This window comes from Lathamus discolor, chromosome 2 (assembly GCF_037157495.1).
Source record: "Lathamus discolor isolate bLatDis1 chromosome 2, bLatDis1.hap1, whole genome shotgun sequence".
NCBI lineage: Eukaryota > Metazoa > Chordata > Aves > Psittaciformes > Psittacidae > Lathamus > Lathamus discolor.
In genome coordinates, this window is record NC_088885.1 from 17,774,266 (window position 1) to 17,792,909 (window position 18,644).

Genomic DNA, 18,644 nt, shown 5'->3' on the forward strand with positions numbered 1-18,644 from the left:
GTGACACAGAGAACAAAAGAAATGGCAAGAATGATTTTGTGTTACCAGGAAGGAACTTGGGGAAGAAATCTGGAAAGGTACTAGCAGCCAGCAGTCTCTAGGTAGCGGATTTAATTGCATTTATACCTGAGTGACAGATCAACAAATAAATACCCAATAACAGATTTATTCTTGTACTCTGCTGTGTGTTAGGAATATTGCATGAAACAGCATTTTGACTGTTTACCATCACTGATGTATCAAAGAAAGGAAGATAAAAATCACGGACGTGTGGGTTGTTAGGGACTTCTGGAGCGAGCTGATCCAGCTTCCCGCTGAAAGCACAACTGCAGTCAGCTCCAGAGCAGAACAGCCATGGCTTTATCCAGCTGAGTCCTGAAAACCTTCAGAGGTGGAGCCTCTGCCAGCTTTGTGGGTAACCTGTTCCAGTGCTCTCTTAGAACAGAACCAAAGATCTTACCTGCTTCATGTGATGAGCAGGCAATTTGTTTGAGTGCTGAAACAGTGTAGTCATTTTGACTTCCAGCTGCAGCATGTACGTGCTTGGGTTTTGAAGAGATGTAAAACCACTCTTTTTCTCCTTTTACCACTTCTGAGATTGGCATGTGCTAAGCAAATCATATGTCAATGCCACGTCAGTGTTTATTTGCATTATTTAATATCAGTTTGCTGGCGTGAAGCAACGTGGCAAGGCACAGAGCATCAGCTGATGCCACGCTTCAGCTCTTCACAAAGCTTCTCTGCCTTCTGCCCTTCACCAAATAATAGGCACAGTGTCTGAAACTCAGTTTTGCTAGAAATTAAAGCTGTATTTCAGCCAGGCACTTAGGTTCCTAATTAAGCATGTGAGTAATCCAGCAGAAATAGGACAGCTCATATTGTTCAAGCTCAGCGCATGGATAAATGCCCGAGGTGAGGACGAGGATGAAAAACTAGGGAACTGTGTGAAGTGTTCCCAGAGAGAAGGCAGTATGTTTCTTTGCTGCTTTATAAAAGTGATGATACGAATATTTCCTCTCTGCTGGAACATCACTGAACAATAGTCATAGGTGAGTTAATGGAGAAAGCTTGAGTTCCTGACAAACTGCAGAATGAAAAAAGTATGAAGAAATTGGTGATGGCCTTCTTCTCTGTCAGAAAAGGAGTAAGTGTTCATTTTTGTACATCATCTGTTTGTTTCATAGAGCAGATTTCAGAATTAGAGAGTTCTTTCTAAAACTGATTGTAGAATTTCCTTTATTCATCCCATGAGACAAGAGTCATCCTCTAGCAGGAACAGGAGATCCGTATTCTAACTGGTTACTTTGCGTCTCCAATTAATGCTCCCCTAGAAATTAAAAAATAAATTCAAGTTTTGTTAACTTTCTAAGTTCCCAGGTGATTATGATACTGTGGAGTCTGACAAACTGCCTGAATGATGAAACTGATACAGATGTTAAAGGACCAGTTAAATGCTACTGTGTTTTAATATTGCAGCATATTGCTGCATTTAGGTCTCAGATTTAGTGTGTAGTATTACCGCACATTTCATTTGCATCTGATGTTGAACAAAATGCTACCGCAGACTGACGCTGTTCTCTTAAGCAGTAATTATACATTTTCTTTTTGCATGAAGTTGACTTTTTATAAGGTTAATTTTCTCAGGGCTAAAATAATAATTTATCATTATGTTCAAGCATCGTATTTTTTATGATCAGAGTGGGTTTGTCTCTAACCTGCCTGTCAGTTCTAAATGCTGGAATAGACTGGGTCGGATGTTGATCACAGCTTACCACTGTCCTAAATAAGTGTGTTTTTTTAATTATTTCAGTTAACTGTATCTTTATACATTGGATTCTGGTTTAAGGTTTTCAGGAGTGGAAGGGGGGAGCCAGGAAGGCAAGGCTTGCTTGCCATTTAAGCTAGTAAATGAAGGGCCCAGGCTTTCTGAACTTCTGGCTGTCCCCTGGACCCTGCTGGGGTCTCACCGATGTTAGCCAGTGCCCAGCACTTTGGCTAAAGTGTATAATGAAATCAGGCAGAGCTGCAGGATGTTCAGCACTTCTGAAAATGAGGTCATTTAATGAAGTGTCTATGCTCAGTGGAACTTAGCTGTAGGGCACATTTTTCTGAAGTCACCTTAGCCATAATATTGCACTTGTATTCATAGCCCATTAGCAGGCTTTCATACAGCAATTATCTGAAGCAGAAACAGGAGAGAACCTTTCTAGAGAAGAGCACAGCTTTTGGTAGGGTCACATTTGCTTTCCTCCTTAACACCTTTTGTCTGTGAGGTACTGCCTTTTCCTCATTTTTCTCTTGACTACATTTTCACTGCCGTTTTATCTCCGCCACCCTTGCCTTGATGTGTGCCATTTCTGGGTACCCTTGGCCGCTGTATGCCATGACTTTTCTCTGTTGTTTGTCTCCTTGAGCTGCTTGGCATCCCTTACCACAAAGCCACTGGTGGTTCTCAGTCATTTCTTCCTGCTCCCAATCTGTCTTCTCTCCCTCTGTCTAATGGTTCTGCATCTCTCTCCAGCAGTTCCACTGGGTTGTCTTTCTGTCAGTTTAATGTCTTTCAATTTAAAGCTAATATGGCCAAATCTGAATTCTTTATCTTTCCCAGAAAACCATTTCCCATTCATGATGTTTTCTGTGATTACCACCATTCACAATCTCAATCATGCTTGTTACTTGGGGACATTTTCTTATCCTGCACATTTAGAGTCACATATAATATAATATATTATTACTATTATTTATTTGTGTAGTAATAATCTTACTACATTTTTCTCTGATGTATTTCTGAATCAGATAGCTTTCTCAGTTCAGATTACTGTGCAGATTAATTACCCATGCCTCTCTGAGAATGACAGCAACCTTTCCCAGTCTATTCAAAATACAGTTGTTAAGATGATTTGTCTTCCTTGCATTCATCACAAATCCCTGCACTGATTCATCCCACTGCATCCTATCAGCATCCAGGTTTTTGTATTTGCTTTCAAGTCTTTCATATATCTGCCCTCTCCTATTAGTCATTCCTTCCTTTGTTTTATGAAATGCTGACTCTTCTCTCCACCCTTGCTTCCCCAGTGCTATCGGCTTCAGAGATCCTTTTGGTCATTTCAGAGAGCTCTTTGCCCTTCTCATTTCTTACAAATGTAGCACATCATAATGCGATTTTCAGACCAACTTGTTTTGCACCAAGCAATCAAGGTTATCTTAGAAACAGCTCTACTAGCTTAATTTGCTATGTCAGTTACTATTTAACAGGTTTCATTATTGAAAAATAGGATTTTTATGAAGTATGGTTTTTTAATTACTATTTATGTAAATAAATTGGGGAAATAGATCTTTTACTTTAAATGGGAAGCAGTAATATTCTTGCAATATTTTGAATCCTTAGAGTTCATTCTCTCTACTGGAAATGTATGGGAGAAAAAAAAAAAGTTACTATTTTCCTCTTGGATATGTTTAGTATTAAGCATCAGTAACCTTCTGAATCAGCGGTTCTGCTGATTTCAGGCATTCAGAGTTTGACTCTAAAATCATAACATTAGACTCCAGAATAATCAGTTTTAAAAAGCGATCTGTGATTTTTGAAGCAAAAAAAAATCACGCTTTTCTTGGCAACTCTTATGGATACACAAGTCATTTGATCACAGAAGAGTAGAAGGAACGTTTTGAATCTTAGTCATTGAATTGTAAGAGGTAAGAAAGACCAAAACTTATCAGGAAAAGTAGTGGGAGATCTGGCAGTGATGAATGATGCAGGTTAAATCCAAAGCTTTAGTGTGAATTCAGAACTGGATCACATCCATATGCATTAAAACTGATAGGGAATATAAGAAACCACGAATGCTTTCTGTTTCCCTCTGAAGAACCAGAGATGAAGTTTGGTTTGGGAAAAGAAGAGATTATGCTTTTTTCCACTTTTTCATTAGCAGAGAACAGAAGCCCCCAAAAGCTTTCACATCCCCTCAGTGACAAACCCGGGAGCAAGCTGAGGACTTCACTCTTCGAATTTCACTGCTCATAGCCCTAGCGCCATTTAAAGAGAAGGTGCAGAACGTGGCAGGTGTTGAAAAGTAAAACATCGTTTCAATTCACTTTATGCAACAGGGCTTCTGTGTTTGTAAAACCCGCAGGCATTTATATTCCTGCCATAATCTACCACCTTTCAGGGCATAATTCTGAGCTTCACAAGCCTTGTGAAGAGCCCTGTCCTGGAAACTCAGTCTTTTAAAAGAATTCATAGGCACGACATGATCTTTCCAAATACAAGAAGGTCAGCGTACAGAAGGCCTTTCTCAAGGGAGGCAAGCCAAACCTCTGGGATTTTTACTGGAGTTACAGAGAGACAGTCTGTCTGTGCTGGAATTGATTACTGTCATTGCATGTCAGCTTCTTCTCACGACTCTGGAGTGGAAAGGAAGGAGAGGATCTCATTAAATGCATGCAGTGAAGAGGCTAGGGGCCAGGATTCAGCGACTACCCCTAGCCTCAGGTCTCTCTCCTCCAGCCCTCAGAAGATTCGCAAAATTGATCCAGGGCCATTTGAATAGGGCATAATTGCTTTGAAAGGAATGCTTGCTTGCAGGCAGTAATTGCCAGCAGATCTTGAAATAAATTATGAAATTGTGGTGAACCCTTGCAAACATGCTGAACTTTTTCATGGCCTATCCAAAAAAATACTGGTGTTACTGGTATGCAATCTGTTCTTGAGTTGTTACAGCGTGGTATATCAAAAGTAAGGTTTTATCCTGAGATACATCTAATAAATCTTTCTAGCTGGTCTTCCCTGTTATAGAGACGTAATAACAAGTACAAAAGGAGATAACACTTCTAAAAATTAAACTAGCAATCAGTTCTGTTAGTGTGCAGGTCAACAACCAATTTTCATATAAATGACTTAGCTACACTGAAATCCCTCCGTTTTCTGTCCTTTTCTTTACATTTGCATTTTCCTTTGCAGCCTCTGGCTAAAAAGACTCATCTGAATAAAAGTTTATGTGTGTTGCCATGTTCTAATGATCTGTATGCTTTTGTGTTTGACAGTGTATCAGTTGCAACAAGAGGCACCACGTCCCAAGAGAATCATCTGTCCTCGGGAGGTCAGTTCTTCTTTCTCTCTACCTTGTTAAAGCTGATGAATTGTCAGCAGCATATGATTACCAAAAAATCTTTTGTACAGTCTGCGGGTAGTATTTGCTTTAATTTTTCTAAGCCATTATTTTATAGAATCATTTTTCTTACAGTTGATTAATTAAAGCAGATTAATATTTGCTAATTAGGCATGGAGGCCTCATTCTACCACTAGAAGCCATTTCATTAGGCAAATGCTCATTAATCATTGCTTGGCGTGCTTTTCTGTATACCAACTAAAGTTTTGTGTTTCCTTGTCAAAACGAAGGTGGATTTTTTCCTGCAATAGAGTCAGCTAGGTTGGAAAAGACCTTCAGGATCATCAAGTCCAACCATTACCCCAGCACTGCTAAGTCCATCTCTAAAGCATATCATTGAGGGCCTCATCTACGTTTTTTGAACATGATACCCGTAGCTCCAGTTTGTTGATGGCATTCTGCTAAGGATTGTGTTCAAGTGAAAATACTGAAATGATAGCCTTAGGGCTCGATTCTATTGTACAAACTTTAAGTTTATAGGATATCTAGAAATCTGCAGGGCTGCAGGTTTGGCTGAGTCTTTTTTTTTTTTTCCTGTTTTCTTTTTCTGTATTTCTCCATTTCTACTTAGTTAAATCTGTCAATTCCTCAGCCTGCATGGCATAATAGTAATGGAAAACATATGTAGATGTCTGCTCAATCAATAAAACTGTGATAGCTTTATCTTCTATAATGTCAGGGACAAATTTTGTGCAAATAGACATGTAATACTAGCAATAGAAATACTAAACGCATGAACAGATTGCACAAGGTATAAAAGATGATGTGAAAGAAGATAGAAACTACGGTTCATCAGCGTGATATATAGCTCTTCTCTCAAACATTGTGAGCTCTGACCTGCTTCCTGCACTGTGTACTTATGGAAGTGGTGCCTTAGCATAGCATCTGTCAAATATTAACACATACAGTCTCAAAACAGGTTTGTGTGGGGCAGGAGGTTTTGTACCAAGGTGTAGGTGGTTGCTCAGGGTGGTGAAAAAGATCCACTGGAAGCCAGGAGTTTAATCTGGTTTTCCTTAGTCCACCAAGTGCCTTAACAAAGAGGCCATTGCATTTTTCCCTCAAGTGCTGCCTACCAGTTGTTTTAGGACAGGGTCTTGGCCTAAGTCTTCAAGCCGTCAGTTCAGGATGGTCCCAAGACATATAACGCAGGATGCTGAGAAAGACAAGCAAAACACCGGGGTGGGTGAATCCTCATGTCATCCTTTCTCCCTGTCAAAGAGAAGGCTCAGGGAGAAGGAGCATACTGTAGTCCTGTGGGACTTCAGTGCACATGTGCTGAAGGGGTTTTAGCAAGACCTTCCTCTCTGAAATTCTTATGCAAAACTAATGTTAGGTAGGTATCTGAGGCTGGTATTCTCTAAATGAGAGGACATTAAGGTTTTTACTAAATGAATATCACATGACAGATATTAAAATAGTAGTGATATAGTACAAAATAGTTCAGGTAAATAATTTATTTACTTCTGGTTCGGCATTACATGAGTTTCTCAATTTGTGTGAGATAACAATTTGCCTAGTATTTTATTTGTCTGTTTCACGCTGGCACTATGTTGAGGAGCAACTTGTCTTGAGAAGATCTGATTAATAAGCATTAAATGCTTAGGAACCCTTGTCTACAATTTGAACTCATCTTTGTTGGGATACAAGTGACTTAGTCTGAATAAGTTTGATCCAAAATTTATTTTGCTAACTCAAATTAAAGTATTTTTATCTTGCCTCCATCAGTGAAAATTCGAATCAAGGTAAAATGTGCTTTTAAGGTGGAGTAGCAATCGTATTCTTGTGCTAGAAACATGCTTATCTAAACAAGTAAGTGGAGTAAGTGTGAAGCTGTGAACTCTTTACCAGTGTGCTGTTCTAAACTTATTTCCTTAGATTTAAGAACATGTTAGGTACAACTGAACTTACCCTTTGCTCCCTTTGCCTGATGCTTGAAGGCCTATTCAGATAATTCGCAAAGATTTGCAGAAAGAAGATAAGATCACATTATATTAACTAAATTAATATGTAATTGGCAAAGCAGTACATGACAAAGTAAGTTAAAAATGTCTAATTCACGTAACCTGGGTTTGGTTCTGACTAATAAGCCTTTTTCAGTGGCTCACCTCACTGACTGAAGAGTCCTATTTCGATTCATTTTGATTTTATTTTATTTTTTAATTTAGTTAAACAGCTGAAAATAAGAGATTTTATTCAGGGGTATGTATATAAAGCAGTATGAACTCCCACAGATGTGGTCTTTGTTTGGGTTCATTACTTGGATTTGGGATCTTTGTGTAGCTTAACTATATGTCTTCACAACCTGATTGCTAGAAACTCAGATTTGCTGACCCAAGAGCAAAAAAAAACATTACAGCACTGATGATGTATTTTATTTTTACATACAGCTGGGGAGGTGGGGTGTCCTGATACCTACATTGTTCCTTGTGGTTCGTATTATCAGTTTTATATAAAGTAGAAATGCAGACTGGTTTTATAGAGCATCACAGATGGAGACGAAATTCAGCACCATGTTCCTATGGCACCTATTAGCTTTTCCTTAGTACACAGACTGTAAGGTGGGTGTTTTGGATGTTTTGTTTTTCTTGATTCATTTGACTTCAGTGTAATCTGGTGACTGTATAGGCTTGCCTCACCAAAGATGATGCCTTGTTAATCCTAAATTTCTGCCAGTTATGTAGAAAGATCTCAAAATCCAATTTTGTGTTATGTATGTGAAAATATATTAATTGGCAATATGATAGTTAGTTAGTATGCAACATGATGCTCATCCAACATCTGGAGAGCAGGTGTCAGCAGGATGTGTGACTGACAGGGGAAAGATTTATCTCTCCATGTGCATATCATAGGAACTGGACTTTGTGGAGGGCGTTCTCTTGTATAATTTAGGATTCAAACTGCTTCAGACAAATGTAAAGATTGCAAATAATTTTAAATCCTTCATGCTATGGCAAGATGTCTTTCATTCATGACTGCCAAATTCTGCACTGTTTGCAAGAAAATTGAAGCATCTGCTGCGAACAAAATCTGTAACACCAACAGATAAACTTGTGAAGGGTTGGAGGATTGGGTTTTTTCTCTCACCACTTGGCATTTTCATCATTCCTCAATCTTTTCCATTGCCGTCTTCCAGATTCTCTGCATTCATTTGCTTTTCCATTACCTCTCTGTTACTCCATAGTCACAGGGGTTTTAGCCTCAGATCTCTGCAGTTCTACCATCTGATTTGTGTGGATTTCTTGATTAGCTATACTTTGGAGACAGGGATCACCTCTCGTGATATGCAAACCATGAGACTAAAAGCTGGGACTGTAAATAAAACATGAGCATTTCTATCTTTGTCTCTTTGAGCTTTGCTATCATGATTTTTATTTTCCTTTCTGTTTTTCTTTTCCCCCACATAAATATCTTGTCAGCAAAAGCAGGTCATTCCTGCAATGGGAATCATATTGAATGAACTGTTAGTGCTTCAGGTATCTAACGGCTTTTAATTAATCACCACCAGCAGCGGGACTAGTGTGAATATCCTACCTTCCCAATAACATTGGATTTCTGCCAATATCCTCATTTGTAACCATATTCCTTCCAGCAATGTTTTAATGATTTATTTTTTAAATAGAGAAAATTTAGTTTAAAACCACCACTCAGGTGGAGGAGTAGCTTTTAAATATTGTGCAAGTGTGATACCGGGCACAAAAAACTCAGATTTGTGTTGTGAGGAATTCATATTATAAAGCATCTTTTAGGGTACATTTACAGCAATGCTGATAAAAAAATTACACTCTCAGAAAATAAGTCAAGCATTCAACTTCTCGGTTTTATTCAAAAATATTATTTTAAAGGATGCTTAATTTTAAGAAATGTTCCAGGACTAGACTAATCAAAGTTAAAATATTTTTTAAAGAAATAGAGTCTTTAACAAAGTAAAAGAGTTAAGGAAGGATAGTGACATTATTTGGGTATATTTTTGGTTAAACAGTAGGCTTGTTAAAAATTTCCTTCAAAGAGGGATTGAGTCTTACCCATGAGTTTTTAAATTACTTGTGTAGAGATATTCATGCCTATGAATGCTCTTCCTGTTCTGTTCCAAGCCTTAATTGCTGACAGCAATTTTTGAGGCTGGTGAGTTTGTCTGCATTAGACCTTGAATATTCCTATCAGTGCCTTGGCCAAGCCAGTGTCAGCAACGGTGAGAAGCTCGACTAAATTTCCCTAGTGTAGACAAAGCCTTAGAGCCCTAACTTATATTATTATGTAGAAAAATGTCAGTTAATTGCCTTCCTAGTCGTTCTGAATTCCAAATAGGTTGTGTCAGAAGTGGTAGAAATTATTGTCTTTGCCTTTAAAGCATAAAAATGACAGTTTCTTGTTTAAAAGCAACTGATAACAAAAGGGAGGCTTCTCTTTGAAAACAAAACAAAAAAACAACCAAACCCACTATATATATATCCTTTTTTGCTTAAGTGATTGTAGGAGACTAAAATAAAGATGGCATATTCAGACTGTACTGCTGAGAGTCTTTAACTATCTGGAGGGTCAGGAGCTGTTTTGCCCTTCTGGGTATCCATTACCCAGATTTATAGAAACAAGTATATAGATAGTGGCATTTCATAGGGCGTAACTGTTGAAATGGTCACTAGCAAGTTTATAATGACATTGCCATCTTGTACATTACTAGCAGAGAATATACAGAATCATTGCAGGCATCCAAAACTGAACCACTGCAAATTATTCCTTAGTCAGTCATCCTCAAAGTTTCTTCTGAAGCATAGGATTCAAGCTAAGAACAAAGAAATTAGCAGAGTATCATGTAGACAACAGCAATATTGAAAAGTCCTTTCAAAATGCTGCTTACTTTTGTCAGCTCTTTTTTCAGTATTTGTACATACAAAAAAGCTTGTGATTAGCTAAGCTTGATCAAGGTTGGTGAAATTAAGCCTTAGTAAAATGTTTGCTAAGAGTACACCTGACTGGATAACTATTTAATCATTTCAATAAGTCTTCCATGAATTCCCTTATTCTGCTCACTTAGTGACCTTTACAAGCCAAAGATTTTGTCTTTTCCTCTGTCCTCATCTTTCTAAGAGCATTATCTATACTGTGGTAGTCCTAGAGAGCTGTAATAGGGCATTGAAATTGGCCATAAAATTGGTGGTGAATAATGGGAGTAAATGGGAATTTTCATGGCACTTGTTCAAACCACTCTACTGCAAAAAGTCAGACACTACCATGAGAAGGTGTCTCTTACTGTCTGTCCTGAGAGCTTCTCTAAGATAATTCAGAATGTTGTATTATCTTTTCCTTAGAAAGAAACCTTACAACACACAGAGTGACGCACCAAGAGATCCCATTAGCCAATTAAGTGAAAATAAGTAGAATTGTTCCGAAAACTATTTTCATTAATGAAAATGTTTGTACATGTAAGATTTAATGGAGCCTATATCTTCAAATTCTTATAATATTGCTGATGCTTTAATTGTGTTTTTATAATCCTGACTTTATGATAGAAACAAAAAGAAACAAGGAGCACACGGCAGTAGTCTGTGGGTTACAAATGAAGCTGAAGAGCAGTTTTGAATAGGCATTGACAAAAGGAGGAAAGTTCTTCAGCTGAAACTCGTAGTGAAATTAGAAAGCCTGGTGGCACTGGAGAGGGCTGAAAACAGTTGAAGACCAGGAAGTGTCTTCAGTTACATTGTTGCAGAGGAGCTGTGGAATGTCAAAATGTATTGTATCCGGCATTCCTATGAACTGGCCACAGGCAGGTTTTCCTGTCAGGTTTAAAAATGTGGGGTTACACCCAGTGTAATTTTTATCTTTATCTCCATAATGAATGTTGTCCCACGGAATGCCTGAGATTTGCAGCAGTAGATGAAAGGAAGAAGAGAGTCTGGAATATTGCTTGCCCAAAATTCCTTTGTATATATCACATCAGAGAAAGTTGTCAATGGTTTTTTTTTTTCGAGGCACACTAAGGACTGACAGGAAGTATCTCTCCTAGAGTCCATGAAGTCTCACCTTGCTGCAGTAGCATGGTGGTGGAACACTCAGAGGAAGCCACATAATTCTCATTTTAACGGTCCATTAACTACTGAATGGAGGAGAAAGCTTCCTAATTATTCTGCAGACATGATAGTAAATATTTCATTTAAGTATTTGCAGCTAAACAAAACTAGAAGAGATTTTTCTGTTCCACTTGAATTTCATCAAGTTTGATATCTAATGTCCTAGGTTACGATTTGCAAATTAGACTGCTGTTCATGTTTGTCAGAGGAATCTGGTATTAACCAGTTGGTGCATTTAAAGATCACTGTGAAATGGAAAAGTTAAAGCCGTCTTTTTAGAAGACAAGATGGCAACTTCCGACTAATGAGCAGAAACTGTATGTAGCTGTCTTTATTGACTGATGAACTTCCTAATTATCCCTCTGGCTTTGTTTGAAAGCTTCTCTGGGAAGTCTCACCCTTCCTCTCCATTTTCCCTTCAAAGTGGGTGATATGTGTGTGTGTGTCTGTATTTGCTATTCTCCTAATTTTTTACTTCCTTTTATCCTTGTTACATATCACTCTTTTCATCTAGTTCTTTTTATTTTGACATCATGTTCAATGTAAGTAGTTTTAAAGCCAAAATAAATGAAAGCCTGTTTCATATCTCAACCTAGATAAAGTTTATGAATACGCCTGTGTGTAGGTGAAAATGCTGTGTGCTTTTATAGATTTACATATCTGATCCAACTTAGGACAGTATTCCTTGTGTCTGGTTAAATAATATGTAGAAGGGGATCTTACTGTCTCTGCTCTATGACTGATACTTTGTGAGGTGTGTGATGTCTTTTTTTAAGGCAAGAAACAGAATATTGAGCAGTTGATGATTTTGTATTTTCTAATATGGATAAATATAAAAACTTTACATATCTGTCTTGCTTCCTACACTTCTTGTACGTGTATGTATATTAGCTACACACACAGAGAATGATCAAATCATCCAATTACATGTCTTTTTTATACTGACACATTTTAAATGCCCTGAACAAATCAGTGTGTGTGTGTGTGCATGTGTGTGTGTATGTGATAGAGATGTTTTTGTGAGTAGTATGTCTTACAGTTATCAGAACATTCAGCTTTGTTGAAATGAAAGCATCTGTAAGTTACCATATTGTTCAGCATTTGGGAAATAAATATTTTCCTACTTAGTATTTTGCAGAGGAGTTAATAGGATCTCTCCAGATTCTGGAAGATAGCTAGCACTACCGAAGCTCTCTTACTCCCTTCAGACTTTGCAGGTATCCCGACTTAAGAGGATATCTGTGGTTCACAAGCACAGAGCAGAAGTATTCATAAAATCAACAACAGGAGATAAACTGAATTAATATTATTATTCTTCCTTGTATTTTTGCTTTCACCCTTACCCTCTCCCCACGCAGTAATGTTCTCCTAGTGTAGTTAAGTGGTAGTGCCTCTCACCCATGATGCTACACTGAGGTTTATCCAAGGTCCTCTCCTCATTTTCCACATACCCCATCCACTCTCAGTTCTGATGGGTTGTTTCCTGATTTTCCTTCCACGCCTTCAGCTCATATTTGAGTTTATAACCAGTCTTCCAGCAGAACGGTTATAAACATTTGTTTGGCACTTCACAAGCAGATTCACTAGGGAACCTTCCTAAAAGGCTACATGTTTGCATCAAATCGTAGCAGTGAGCTGGTTAGGAAGCATGACTTTCGAGGATGCTTTAAGGTAGGTGACACAACACCAATAATTTTGTGCAGTTGCATTGTGGGCTGTTGTGGCATGTGTCATAGGGATGTTTTAGTGCTTCTCACTGGTTGCAGAATTGCGAAGAGCATTTAGAGCATTGATGTGGCTTACTGCATTTATCTGCTGCTCCTGGGGATATTTTTCCTCCCATTTAAATGACTCAACACATCATCCTTGAAAAAAAGGAGAACAGTTTAAATGCTATATTCAAATTTTTCATCTTGCATTCAAGGCAACATTGATATTCCCTCTTACATTTAATGATGCCCTTACTATGTGAATGCAAGATGCATAATAAAATAGATGACTCCTGCTTTTGCAGTTGAAGTTGTTTGAACCTGACCCTATCACCCCTGACTATACAGCAGCAGCCTTCTTGATTAAGTTTATTTTAGCTCATGTTCAGGAGCACATTGTTTTCTTTACTAGGTGAGAAGATACCTTGCTCAGTCTTGCTCTTTTTCTGCTAGACCTGAATATATACAGAAATGTATTCTGGTTTAGTAGCAATAGCAGATGTCCATGTGGAGGAGATTTTTGCTGCCTTCTGGAGTTTATAGTGTTTTGTCTGGTATATTGATTATTGGCTGCTGGACAGTTTGGTCAGGGTCCTAGATAGGAAACAAACCTGAGTTAGAAATACCCTCATAAAGGGTGTCTTAAAGCAGCAATTTTGAAAGTTTGGTACAAGCAAGTGAGCAGACCCAATTAGTTTTAAATTCTTTGTTTTTAAAAATGAAACGATAGAAAAAACCTTGACTGAGTTTCAACCAGCCTGCAGGAAGTGCCACAGTAACAGCCACAGCTGCTAAGCTTTGTATGTTTCTTTGCAATGCGTTATCCTATGAACAGGTCATTAGGCATTTTACCTTCTCTGTCGGCTATAGCATGCTATCCGAGCAGAGAAGCTGTGCAGCTTTGAGCAGCAGTTAATAAAAGCATTCTTTGTGTTCTTCACTTTTGTCTTTCCTTTTGTATTCTTTCTTCCCTGTAGTGAACTCCACTCCTACGATCTACCCAGTGCTCTAGATTTTACTGCAGACTATTTTGTTAGAAGATATCAAACACAATTTTGTGTGTTGCTATGCCGACAGATTTAAATTTAGTTTTGTTATTTAGAGAAGCAGTGACCAGTTTATCACTTGAAGGTTCAGTTTTCTCCTCTAGAACAGTTCAGTCAATCCACCGCCTTCTCCCTGCTGCCTTCTCTCCTGAGTGCCTTAGAGAGGTGGTTAGAGACATGGTATTATTATGGTTTTATATGTAATTTATACAACCTATTCAGTCTGCTTCCTATTAATCCTTGTCTCCTGAGAGGAGTCCAGAGAGAGAATAGGCTGGATCGTGGTCTCTCGGGGCCAGAAGAAACGCAAGAGGTTGTCATCACTGCGTCAGGAGGTATTTGCCTAGCCTCTTCTAAAACCCTTCCAAGATTGAAGATTTCATGACCATCCCTGCTTATTTATTTACTGTTAATTGTTTTTAACACTTTCTTAAGGTCTAAACTCTTATCTTCTCTTTTTGCAGTTTAAGCCTATTACTTGTTGCTCTGCCTAGTAAGCCTCTTGAAAGCGGCTTTTTTTCCCTACCTGTCTGCTACAGCTTCTCTCTTTCTCCTGCTTTTTTAGGCCAACCACTTTTCATGTCTTTCACAATTTCTGAATCCCTGCCGTTTGCTTCAGTCTTTCTTGAGATGTGGTATCCAAATCCACACTCAGTATTCCAGCAAGGGGCTTTCTGAGTGGATATTGCAAGGAGAAGATTGCTCTAAGTGTCTTGTTGACTGCGCTGTTGTTTTTATACCCTGGTAGGACATTCTGGTTTGGGCAGTTTTTGCAAGACAGCATCAGTGACTTATGTTCATTTTATGATCTGTAACAATGCCAGGATCCTTTTCTGTAGGAACCTGTCTAGTCGTTGCCCCTCTGGTATTCTGAATGATTTTGACATCTTGCTTCCAGCTACTTTCTTGCAGACACCATAGTCACATGGCTGAAAGTGCATCCATTGAGTGGCTGTAATGCTGGCATCCCTGTGGCTCTGTGACTGCATGACAAAGGAGATGCAGACTTCCAAAATTATTCATGTCACCTTTCTCTCTGGAGAGCCTTTGAAACATGGGCAGCACAGGTGGAATGTGTTCTGGGGGCTTGTGCATTGCCAGTTTCTTTCTGAGGAATGTCTTTGCCCCTCCCTCATCATGTAGCCAAGGTACATGAACATACTCATGAAGTAAAGTTACATGTGCTGGATGGGCTTGTCAAATGAAGCCTGTCCCATCAGTCATGCTGAATGCCATTGACTGAAAATCATAGGGGAGAAGACCATATTTTCATTCTGTATGTACATAGCAAGTGTCTATAATTGGCCTGTCCTTGGCTGGGGAGTACAGATGTTACATTGCTGCTACTCATACTAACAAAATTAGCAGCAAGCATTATGATATAATACTTTCCACAAAACCAATGAAAACACTGGTGCCAGAAAGCCTCATAGGTAATGGTGAGAAAGTCATATAAAGGCAGTAAAATAGGTAGATAAATATTTTCTTTCAGAAAGAATGTTCTCCCAATTTAAATTGCTAAAGAATTATTGATGTGAAATAATGTGTCCTATGTGGAGGGCAAGTTAGACATACTAATTGATCAAAGTATTTATTTCTTTAAGAAAAATTTGGATGCAAAAAACCCACAGAAGTAATGAAATGCAGCATAGTTTTTTACTTTGTTACATTTAATGGAGGCTTACAATTGTCCTTGATCCTTTTTGGTTGTTGATTGTGAACGCTAAAGTTTACAGTTGGCTTATGACAATTCTGCCAAAAGCTGAATGATTCGGACAATGAACTATATAGTCTGTTTTTACTGGGCTTGTCTTGAAAACTTCTCTTCCAACTCTTCTATTTCTCTCTCTGTCAAACTGAGCTAAAAAACGAATTTATTCCTAGTCAACTAGAATTACTGAAAAATAATTAGGATTGTTCAAAACAGAAAATACATCGGATGAAACTTCCTTTGGGGAAATGCCTCACTGCCTGCCCTAAGTGAACACACTGATGTTATTAACTCTTGGATCTTGTTTCTCTGCAATTTCTGTGTACTGCAGAGAACAGAGAGCCAGGTGCAGCTACCCACCTTATTGTTTCCCTTCCCCTTTAATATACCGTTCATGGATGTGTGAAGGCAGTGGTTGAAATACGTAGCTATGCAATGTTATGCTATGCTGGCCCTTCTGAATTACAGGCAGATTGCTGTCCTAGAGGGATTTCTAAATTTTCATTCCAACATTTCTAGATTTCAGCTTTGGCCACCGCGTAAGGAAATATGTCCAGTTCAATGAAGCTGAAGAGAAATTAAATTTTCTGAAATTAGAGTTATCTTATTTCTGTGGCAGTACTTAGGCAGAAAGAATTCTTCAGGGTATCTTCAAATCTTCATTGCAGTGTGGCTTGGATGTCAATGCTTGTGATGAAAATCTATCACATTAGGGGATGCTCACCTCCTGCCTGCATGATTCCCAGTAGTTTTGTGATGAGTTATCTTGCAGAGTAGTGTAGGATTTTAATATAATAATCTGTACATTAGCAGGAGTATGTCATGCCAGGGCTAAACCATCCTGGCCAAAGGAGGAGCCACAAATCCCGTGGCATTAAAATACAGCAAACTTCAAAATTGTGTAAACATAATATATTGAATTAGCTTAGATAACTAGTGTATGTTTTGAAGAAGACTTATTTCCTTCTCAGTGTTGACTTCAAACCCCAGTTTGACTAACTCCACACCTTGAAGAATATGCTGTGGCATTGTAAAAAAACTCGTAAAACTAGACTAAGTGTACAAGTGAGGAGATTTTTTGGGGGTGAGGAGAGGCAATCAGGTTTGGCAGGCTGAGAGTCAAGGCTGGAGTATGCAGAGTCTCTCAAACACAAGTTTCCAAAAGCTTTTGGAGAGTGCCAGGAGAGCTGTGCTGAGTTTCATTCTCTCTGAGCATGCTTAAAGATTAGATGTCATTGAATCATTGGCTTTGAAGAGTACTGGATTAGTAGTGATTTAGGCTGCTTCACCATACATCTTATTTCCTAGTCAACTTCACTTTAGTTTTCAACAGTTTTGGCATTCATTGCTATTCACAATTTATACAACTATGAATTTCAGTAGTAATTTTCGGGGTTTTCCCCATGGTTTCTGGGACAACGGTCAGAAATGCCAGCTCTGCAACATTTTTGGTCTGAGATTTGCAATAAGACCTTCTTCTAAACCAGGAAATTACCATCTCACATTTGAATTGATAACTGCCACTTACTTTTAGTGGAGAGAGAACCCATTTAATTTATCCTCTGCATGGGAGTAGTAAAACCAAGCTGTGGAGGTCTTTAAGACAAAATATATTTTCACTATTATTTGCTTTATGTAATTTTCCTCAGTTTTGTACTTTGTTTCTGTCTATTAGCTGAAGAGTTCTAAATGATTCAAAACTCTGATCTCTTCCATTGCTCATTGTCTAGGGAGATGGGCCAGAGTGATGGATAAAACCAGCTGGTAACCTGGGAGCAGTGGCCCGTGTTTCAACACGGAAATTGTGAAGGCTATACAGAAAGTGATCAAAGTGTTCTTCATAGCCAAGGTCTTTGAAAAAAACCTGAGTGTATGTGTCCTCAGAATAAAGCTGGTTATTCTGGCCTCCTACCACTGGGAAACAGTCACTTTTCTACCTGTGGATTTTCTGTTCTTTCCACCACTAAGAATTCTCTTAGGCAGATCTGCCTGACTTTGTGTGTGCAAGCCTATTTATAGCAGGAGAGGGAAAGCTAATCCCAACTGAATTGCAGTCACCTTTGCCTTCTGGGATATATAGAATTTCCCTTGAAGTTTGTACAGAGTCTGCTCCTTTGATACTTTAAGCCCCTGCTCTATCAATAGTGCAGGCTTTTGGTTTATTTCCAAGTTCAGTCCAACATTCTGGTTTTGATCTAGAGACCCTGATGTTATTTTGATCTTTTATCTTGCTTTAACTTTGTTTCCTTGTGTTTCTTCCTATTGGTGAAGTTGGTTAGGAGCGAAATGATTATTTCAGGTTAAAGATTGCAGTGAGCACAAGAGAGGATTTTTAGATTCTGGGGCAGTTAGATGGGTTGGCGGATCTGGAGCTCCATTTTGGGAAATACTACAGTATCTTTCTTGCATAAAGCCAAGAGCTGAAGTTGTGGCTATTTTAGACACATGGATGCTAAAAATGTTGGAATAAAGGTTTCTGTTTTATGGAAGAAGAGGAAGAATATGGGATTTGATAGGCTTTGTGTGGATTCTCAGAAGAGCAAATCTTTTAGCTTATGATCAGCAGGAAAAAATGGAAATCACAGTGTCCAGGGCAATTCAGTCAGTTGCTAGTTTAATGAGAAAAATTTCACAGATAAATTTCTGGGTTTGTATAAATGGTGTTGTGAGAAGGATACAAAATGTACCTTCATTTACACAGGCAGTCATTTCCAGATTGATTTTACAGTTACATATATACAATAGTGGAGAAACTTGTGCTTGCAGGTAATTTTGAGGGTGAGTGCCAGTGCCGTTAATTCTTTCCGAAGGAGATCAAAAGTGTTGGGATTTATTCTCTGTATTCATACAATCGAGAAAAATCTATATTTTTAAGTAGAAGCAGATTCTGAATGCAAGGTGAAAGTCACGCTTCATCTTCTGTGGTGTAAAGGTTTTATTTGGCT

At 38.4% G+C, this 18,644-nt stretch overlaps 1 protein-coding gene across 1 annotated transcript in view; it reads left to right on the plus strand.

The window, feature by feature from the left end:
* CHN2 (chimerin 2) overlaps window positions 1-18,644 on the plus strand; it is a 166,711-nt gene that overhangs the window by 73,741 nt on the left and 74,326 nt on the right. Inside the window, exon 3 of the mRNA XM_065665960.1 lies at window positions 5,041-5,096. Within this exon, the coding sequence (XP_065522032.1) occupies window positions 5,041-5,096 (56 nt within the window). The remainder of the gene's footprint in view (window positions 1-5,040; window positions 5,097-18,644) is intronic.